The sequence below is a fragment of the Notamacropus eugenii genome, chromosome 7 (assembly GCF_028372415.1).
Source record: "Notamacropus eugenii isolate mMacEug1 chromosome 7, mMacEug1.pri_v2, whole genome shotgun sequence".
Taxonomy (NCBI): domain Eukaryota; kingdom Metazoa; phylum Chordata; class Mammalia; order Diprotodontia; family Macropodidae; genus Notamacropus; species Notamacropus eugenii.
In genome coordinates, this window is record NC_092878.1 from 142172698 (window position 1) to 142181675 (window position 8978).

The 8978-nt window shown below is 38.3% G+C and overlaps 1 protein-coding gene across 1 annotated transcript in view; it reads right to left on the bottom strand.

Moving 5' to 3' along the window:
- Nucleotides 1–8486, bottom strand: part of NUDT9 (nudix hydrolase 9) — a 40839-nt gene extending 32353 nt beyond the window's left edge. Inside the window, exon 1 of the mRNA XM_072622463.1 lies at nucleotides 8358–8486. Within this exon, the coding sequence (XP_072478564.1) occupies nucleotides 8358–8434 (77 nt within the window). The 5' untranslated portion in view covers nucleotides 8435–8486. The remainder of the gene's footprint in view (nucleotides 1–8357) is intronic.
- Between the last annotated feature and the right edge of the window lie 492 nt (nucleotides 8487–8978).

The following is an 8978-nucleotide window of genomic DNA, read 5'->3' on the forward strand; positions in this document are numbered from 1 at the left end:
TTAACAGGTCAGAATTTGTTATATTATTTGGAAAAATTCATAGATCTGAAAAAGAGACACCTCAGCAGAGATAAAGCTTTTGCTCCAGTAGAAAGGAGGGGACTTGGCATACCTGGATAGTTGTCCAGAAGTCTCCCTCACTTCAGCTGACAGATTCAAAAGCCCTCTCTTTCAAAGAAGTTCTTAAGGAGTGGGCACAGAAGTAAAATTTACTTGAGTAAAGGTTAGAACCATTAAGATTTTTTTTTTTGCCCTGCAGTCCTGACTCATCATCCAGCTGGGGCTACAGTGAATTATTAGGACTGCTAAAGATAACTCTTATCATCCCAGATTAGATCAAGGAAAAAGAATGCTAAAGAATAGTAGGGAATTTAATTTACCCTGAGGTTGGGCCATAGCAGTATGAGATCACAAGCCAACTAGCCCCTACATTTAGTAAGCCCAATCTTCTATTAATAATATTTATATGTGATGGTTTGGAAATGTAATTAATGACACTTAAGGGTCACTATTTGTGTTACTGTTGTGCTCTTAAATTGTAATAGTCTTGTATTGTAAACATTGAGTAACCCCGGTAATCCAGAAACAGTGTTAGAGAAACTAATTTCAAATCTGAATCTTGTTGAAACTAAAAGATGTTGGAAAAATTGCGTAAAACCAGTTATGTTATTTTTTCAGTCCTGCTAACCTTATCTTATAATGTTTTGGTTTTCATAATTGTCATTTAGAAAACCAGGTATCTTTACCTTGGCCTGTTAAAGAAGTTTCACTTAAAACAACTTGGATATCATTTATAAAAGTTGTAAGATTGTTAAGTGAGTTATTTGGAGTTACTATTTTAATGCTAAACCTAAAATTGTTAATTGATTACTGCCTGTAGAAAGAAAGGAATTGAATGAAAACTTTAACCAGATTAGTTCTGCACATTCAGAACAATCCTCCTGTATGCTTGGGGGTTGGCAGGCATAGGTGCTGTACCAATCTCCTTTCTTTTGTAAAATTGCTAAGGGCCCTGGAAACCATCCCTGTGGGTAGAGTCATCCACCCTAAATTTGATTGGCAAAATTATAAACAATGAATAGGACTTGCTCAGAAGTTGTAATAAATGGAGAAGATTTTTGGAAATTGGCTTTTATATCAGGATGAGTGGAACAGGTTTAGTGAAGACTTCTCAGATTGTAATTCTTCTTCCAGGGGTGAGGTAAGACTGAGAGGCTCAAGGTTACTATATTTTTAGAACAGAATAATTCCATATAAGGATATAAAACTGTGTAGTACATTAGCGTCTCAATGATTGGATAAAGTTTACCTAATTCTTCAATGTTTTCATTTCAAAAGGGATTGGTTAGATTTTGTGTCTAGAATGTAAGATCATATTCTCAGCTAATGAGAATAATGGTCGGGGGGGGGGGGGGAGGGGCGGGGACTTGCATTAGGGTCTATATAAATCACTGCCTTTTCTTTGTCTTCGGCTTTCCTACTCCAGGTGAACTGGTATAGGATTGTCCCGCTTCTCGAGAATCAAATAAAAAAACTTTCTGTCATCACTTTGAGAGGCCTCTGAGTAATTAATTGAAGTAGGGATCTGAGCCATCCCATACAAGGACAAGTTTTAAACTTGAAAATGAAAAGATTTTAAATAGAATTCCCTTATGCATATGAGTCCTGGTAAATCTTTATTGCTTACTGCAACTCCATGAGAATAGAAATGACTGTGTAACTCTCAGCTGGTTAGTGAATTTTGCTGTTTAAGGTGAAAGACTTTTGAGGCTACAAATATTTTTGTTTCAAGTTTGAATTAAAACAGTATCTGATCTGAGAGAAATGCCACAAGCTACTCAAAGGGAATATTTCCCACCTGACTATTCGTGAGTCTGGCTATGAAACAGATACTGCATGATTGGATAATTTTACTCTTACCTGAATTCAAACAAAGTCAAGGATGCTTTATCCTGTCATATTTGCTATGTCACATGTCCTTGTTTTCTATAGCAAATTTCTATGATCAATAGCAAGTGACCAACAAAACATCTTGCTTTTGTGTAATCTTACTGGGAAATCTAATACTATTTTTATTCAAAATTAGAACATGTTCAGCAATTTAAGTAAACTATTTAAGGCTCACCTAAGATGTCCCCATTATTTAAAAGGATTTTATAAGCAGTAGTGTTTTTCTGTAATCAGTCTCTTACTGTGGTGAGATTATATCATACCTTTTTGACTAAAGCATTTTGTGTTATCTAGGAATTTTGTGATAATTAAGAATTTGGTTCTAATACTTTGGGCATTCATATACAACTAAGTTGTAATGGATTTTAATTTGAAAGGTTTATTTTTGTTTCAAAGTGAGAAGAGAACTACCATTTTAAAGGTTTTCAACTAATTTTCTTTATAAAAGTTTATTTTAAAAGAAATATTTTAAAACAATCTCTCTTGTAAAGCCTACGAAATTTTCATTTTCAAGAAAGTGTATTGATAAATTAATATATAATGATCTATAAAGCAGAAAATATCTTGCTGTTTTAATCTGAATTTGAAGTCATTCCATGGCCCAAGCAAAAGTTAAAATTAGTGTTTGAACTTATTAACAAGTTTTTCTTCCCGAGTAAATGTAATTACAGGAGAAACTAGCCTGTGAAACAACAACGTACATCTATTCAGTTGTAAGGTTCAAGTTTGAAATCTCTTGTTTAAGACAATACAGTTGTGCTAGTGAAGAGTGATAACTTGTGAGCTATCTTGTCTATGGCAGAAATATAAAGGAGAGTGAAGCAGTCTTAATGATGGGGTTCAGACTCTGGCAACCTCCCTGAACTTCCCTTGAATTTTGCCACTTAACCTAGCTTTTCATACTCAAATTTGTAGCCAGGACTTCCTGAATCTTCCCACTTAATCTGGCCTTTCATATTCAAATCTGTTGCCCTTGGCCTAGCCTGGCCTTCCTTTGTCTGTTATGCCAGGGAAATTATCTTTTATTTATATTCCTTTTGTGCCTGTTTGGTCATTGTCTAACCTCCCTGCCAGGTTAGTCTTTTTCAGAGTGCCAGCCATCAACTTGCAGATAACTGCTCAGGCTATGTATCCCTTGAACAGGACCCATCAAGGCAGGGACATCCAATCTCAGCAGGAAGCGATTTCAGAAGCTAAGACCTTCATCCCTTACCCCAAAAGATCTTGGGTCCCATCTCATACACAACTGCCAGGGCCTATTTTAGAGGGAAACAGACAAGCAAACAGCTTGCTCACACTGACAGTTTTAGAAGCACAACATTCCCACAACCAATTTCATCAGTCAGCCTCCATGCTCTGCAGTCAATTTCACATTACTAGAGAACAAGCAAGAAGCACTGTAAAGTCTTGTTCACATTGCATTCTGTTTTTGCTATCTCCATCAAATACATCCATCAATCCTCAAGGATGTAATCCACTTGAAATATGGCATATGGACATCACATACACCCCTGAATTTGGAAGGAATAAATACCCTCATGTGACTATAGATACATATTCAGGTGATACTATTGCCACCCCACTGACTGGAGAATCAACAAAATTTACTATTGATCATCTGTTACGTGTTTTGCAACTCTAGGTACTCCACAAATTATAAAAACAGATAAGGGTCCAGCCTATACTAGTCAAGCCTTTACTAAATTCTGTCTGTCATAGAGAAAACAGAATAGAACTGGCACCCCATATAATCCTACTGGTCAGGCCATTGTAAAACGTCCCAATCATGACGTAAAAACTCTCTCCCAAAAACAAAAGAAAGGGGGAGAAGAAGGTAAAAGAATAAGAAGAGTTGTGTTGACCTGAAAACTTGGTTAAAGAAAAGGCAACAGGCTAAATGCATACATTTTATGATTTAACTAATTAATTAATCAATTCCCTATTAAAGACAACGGTAACATAATGCATTATGGAGCCAGAAATGTTCTGGCTACCGATACAAAGAATTGGGCAGCCTTAAATCTGTTTTAGGACAAAGAAGTGTTCTGTGTCCTTCAGATTTATGGTCTCCATAAGTGATTAACTAGACCATGAGAAAGGAATTTCTTAATTGCATAGGTTGTAAATACAATAAGATAACAGAGTTTGACAAACTTTCACACAGAAATTATGACCCAAGATGTCTGTGTTTTCTTTACCATTAACATGCCATAACATAGTATATGTCTACAAATATTAAGATATGGAAAACGTCCCATTATTCAAGACAGTGTCTTAGGTTAAAGGTCTCTTAAGGAATGTTAAGTCAGCCCTGGCTGGCTTTTGTTGACATCGGAAGAGGCATTCTCTGAATTTGCTTCAGAGAGAACAAAGAGATTATTCCAAAATTTTATATTAAACATTATCAGCTGACATGGTGTTGTATACCATAAATTTCCTGACACCAGATAGAGAGAGGCTTACGCCTGCTCAAAAACAGTTTAAGAAAGGCAAAACACACCTCACTGATTGGAAAAAAGCGAAGGTGAAATTGAACAACACGAAGACAGGCCCTGTATTAACGTGGGGGCGAGGGTATGCTTGTATTTCCACAGGAAATGGTGAAGAAATTATCTGGATACTGGAAAGAAACATCTGACCTCTGCCATACACAGGAGAAGATAAGGATCAAGGAAAAAGAAGAAGCCATGATCATCCAACTGACAGGACAATGAAGACACTCCTTCTGCTTCTAGGCCCCTGCCAGCTGACCACTGCAGCAGAAGGAACTGATCAAGAGGGAGATAGATAGACTTTTGTACATAGTCCACCTTGGGTTAGGGTAATGACATGGAGATGGAAGATAGAGGAGGTAATTATGGTAGGATATGGGTCAAAGGGTTTTGGGAAACATTGATATGGTAGAAAAAATTTTTTGCTTTTGTAATTGGGAAATAACATGCTTTAATTGCACTATCACTGAATGCATTGGTTTTCATATAACTAACACTAGCATTATACCTGTAATTATGTGTCCCAGGTTTGCTTTAATGCCTACCAAAAGTAAAGGCTGGTATCTGTCTGTATCTGATCAAACTTTTAATCAGTTAATGTTGAAAGTAAGACAGAAAAGATGCATAAGTTGCATTATTTTAGGCATTGTAAGCTTTGTGACAGCCTTGGCTTCCTCTGTATCAATTGGTTTATCTGTACATACCACTTAATGGATGCTTTAAGGGAAACTAACCGAAGCTGATGTTCTTGAAACAAGATTATCCATGAGATGTGATTATAGGTTCATTTCTGTTTGTGTTACTCCTGTCTATTATGATAGCTTTCTATATAATTGGACTAAGATTAGAAATCATTTGAATGGGATATGGGGAATAGCAGTCTTGCTTTGGATATTGAAGATCTTATTCAGATTGCTAATAATATAGGTCCGGCCTCCAACGAAAATCTTGACCCCAATGAAGCTGCAAGTGTGATTTGGGATTATTTTGCTAATACAAATCCCTTCTCGTCCCTGTTCCATTGGCTCATATCTATATTACCTCTATCCCTTTGTTTCTCTGTATTGACCACCGATTCATACGTGCCTTCTGTCTCTTGGGTAAGATCTTCAAGCCCAAGTACCTTACCTCTGGTTACAGCAAAAGAAAGGGGGAATTTCTGAGGGCTAGGATAGAGTACAGCTGGCAAGTTCAGGATAGACCTTCAGGGGAAACTGTTCTTTGAAACTGTGCTCATTATCATCCAGAACTCTCCAGCCCTGCCCCCCAGATGTTACTGTCTCCATGAGATAAACAAGAGAACTACAGAATACAAGGGATATGTAAAATAGATGCCCTCTAGGCTAACAGTCTTTAAGACAATAAGACTGGCCAAATCACTAGGACAGGAGACAAGTAGAATGTCAATGTAGACTTGCAGTTTCTGTCTATAAATACCCTAACCCTTGGATCACTAAATGGAGTTGCCTTATCTTCACCCACCTGCCTGTGTATCTTTCTTTTTCACTGCTGTCACCGAGCCATGTGGGGACTCAGGCTGTCCACCACAAAAGAACACTGCTTGTAGTTTCGCTGATTGGGCTGACTGACGATTGATTGCCATGACTGGTGTGAACCTTACATTGTGATCTCTTGTTCCTTAATGTTCTCCACAAGTCTTGACCATTTTGAATGTGAAAGATCCTGCAGCTTACTCATCCCCCTGGACCCAGGCTTCACTCAACTTTAAATATACCATGGGCGTTTTACAATGGATGCTTCCTATACTCATTCAGCCTTGAGAGACTTGTTCTTGCTTTCTGACTACATACTCTCAGAGATTATTCTTAAAGGAACTTTTAGAGTATTTTATGACAACCTGAATGGAGACACCTCCCCTGGTGACATGATTACAACCCAACACATCATTGATGCATTAATAGATGGAGGGCCACCACATGACCTTTCTTATGTTCTTTTTACATCCTCGAAGTTTTACAGATGAGAAGTGTAAATGCCCTAGTCTCTAGGTTTATGAGCCTTGACATACTTAATCATAGGAGGGCTGAAGCCATAACAGATTTTCACTTTTAAAGTTCTTAAAATAACCCTGCACCTTATCCCAGTGGTCTCTTGTCTAGTCTTATTTATTAACAAAACCCTGTTGCCTCTCTCCCTCCCCTAATCAATTAGATTTATTAGACTAAGGATTTCCTGCTACACTGTCTTTCCATTAGGGAAATCACCTGGGTGGTTCTCCAGATACTAAATGCATCAGTGATGTTTTGGGTTATAATGATACCTTCTGGGAGGCATCTCATTTGAGGTTATCATAAAGACAGAGAAAGACTGACTGCTTCCTATCTTATGGTAGAAATTGCTTTTGTGAGATGGACCACCACCTGCCTGTAAACACTGGGTAATCCTCCCTATTGTGTAGAGACCTGTCTTGAACACTACCAAGCTCCTTCTCACTATACATCCGCATCTCTGTATGTAGCCTGCCATTTTGTAACTGAGTAATAGTTGTTACCCAGTGGATTCTGGCTGTTTGTGTTGTTCTAGGATCTGTTCCTGCTGCTCCCTCCCCCTCCTGAGTGTCAGCTTCTATCACTTTGAGGAATAGCTTTGGCTCCCTTGGGGTTAATTTCCTGTTCATAAGCAACCCATCACTCAAAACCCCAAGGTGTCTGAGAGAAAAGTTCTCTTCTACCACTCTCCACTGCAGAGATTCCATCCTCTTGCATTTCCCTTCCCTTAACCCCCTTTCTTTCTAACAGCCATCAAGTTGCCAAAAATTCTTTTCATCTCAGCTGCCACCAGTTTGTAATGCAAAGTACAGATGAAAAGTTACAGCCCAAACAGATAGCTTTGACCAACTTTATCACTACTCACAATAGGAGAACAGCTACTAGCAGAGGCAGTCTTGGGGTATGGCAGGGACACATTGGAGCCAGTTCATACTGTTCACAAAATCCCATTATTTAATGTTCAGTTTGTGCATTTACACCTCAGAAGTCAGCAAATGCTACAAATCAAAACTTGACCCATTGTTTTATTTATTGTCTAGACTTAATAAAGTTAATGTTAAGAAAGAAAATGTTTAAAAAAATAGATTAAATTTTAAAATGTGGCCCGCATACTTTTTCTTTTCAAAGAGCCAGTTGTTAAACATTCACCCATTCATAGTGTGTAACACAGAGGAAAGAGTGGGGTTGGAGGTACCCATTTTCCAGTTGAAATCCAGAGTCCTTCAGGTCCCAGACTTATATAGAATTTTGTACAAAGGGGCAACATGATACCAATAGGAGACTTCCCTGTTATCTGTAGGAACAGTAAAATGAGAGTATTTTTTTAATTGCCTAATAGAGATAAGGAATGAGCGGTAGAGACATTGAGAACTTTTCACTAAAGGTATTATTCCTAAGAATGACTGAAGAACATTAATGACATTGTCTCTGAGTTTATTAGCCTTGGCATACTTCTAGTGGGAGGAGGGAGGGTTGAGGCCATACCAGTCAAACGAGTTTTCACAAGTTATTTGACACTGTTATGGAAATCATATTTTCATTAACTTTTTAAAATACATTATCAGCTTCTGCTAGAGAGAGCTCAGAATTTAAAATCCAAGGAAATAGCTAGATAATCAATGTAATTATTCTTTTACTTAACTTTTTAGAAATTTGGTTGCTTTTAAAAATTCTATTTAGTTAATTCTGGTCATTTAACTTAGACTTTGAGATTAAGAAGCTATTAGTTATCATTAGGTTCCAAAGAAAGATAGAGAGTGACAGAAGGAAGAAACATTGGGGATTAGAAGCTGAGACAAGAAATTGCCCAACTTCTAAGTTCCACTTTTCCCCCAACAATGATTATGAAGCAAATCCAGTTGGGGATATCCAGAAAAAGTCACAGTGAGTCATTTATCCAGCTTACCTCAACATAGGGAGACAACCAGGGAGGTCTTTGGACAGTGGAGACAGAATTGGATCAGGAGCAGACAGATCAAGCATTCCAACACCCAGGGAGAAGCTAGGCACCAGGGAAATAGGAAGTCCCAGACTCACAACAGGGTTTTACCAGACAATACTGGGCACTGAGATGGGGACAGGTGGAAACTGGCAGCTTTGCAACCAGATCACAGATCCGAGGAGCGGGGGTGTTCCTGAGATGTGTACTGAAAAGACAAAGTTCAAAGTCAGCATTAACAATGCTATCTGTGGCTGAGACCCCAGGTGCATAGCAGGAGCTCATTTCCAGTATTTTATCCAGCCTATGATTAGTCCAGAGGACTAAGAAGGATAAGAATGCCAGACCAAAGGGGAATCATGACTCTGCAACTCTGAATCAAGAGAGCCTTTCAGCTGGCTCAAATGGGCTGCATTTAGCAGCAATTTTTTCTTGCTTAGGCTCAAACCTAGGTCAGGAATTTGCAGATTTGGGGGGAAGGGAGATGCAGCAACCAGACTTTACCCTAACTTACACCACTGCAGGAGCACTAAAAGCACACACATCCCTAGCCTGACATCCTGGAATAATGCAGCTTTTAATAACCCA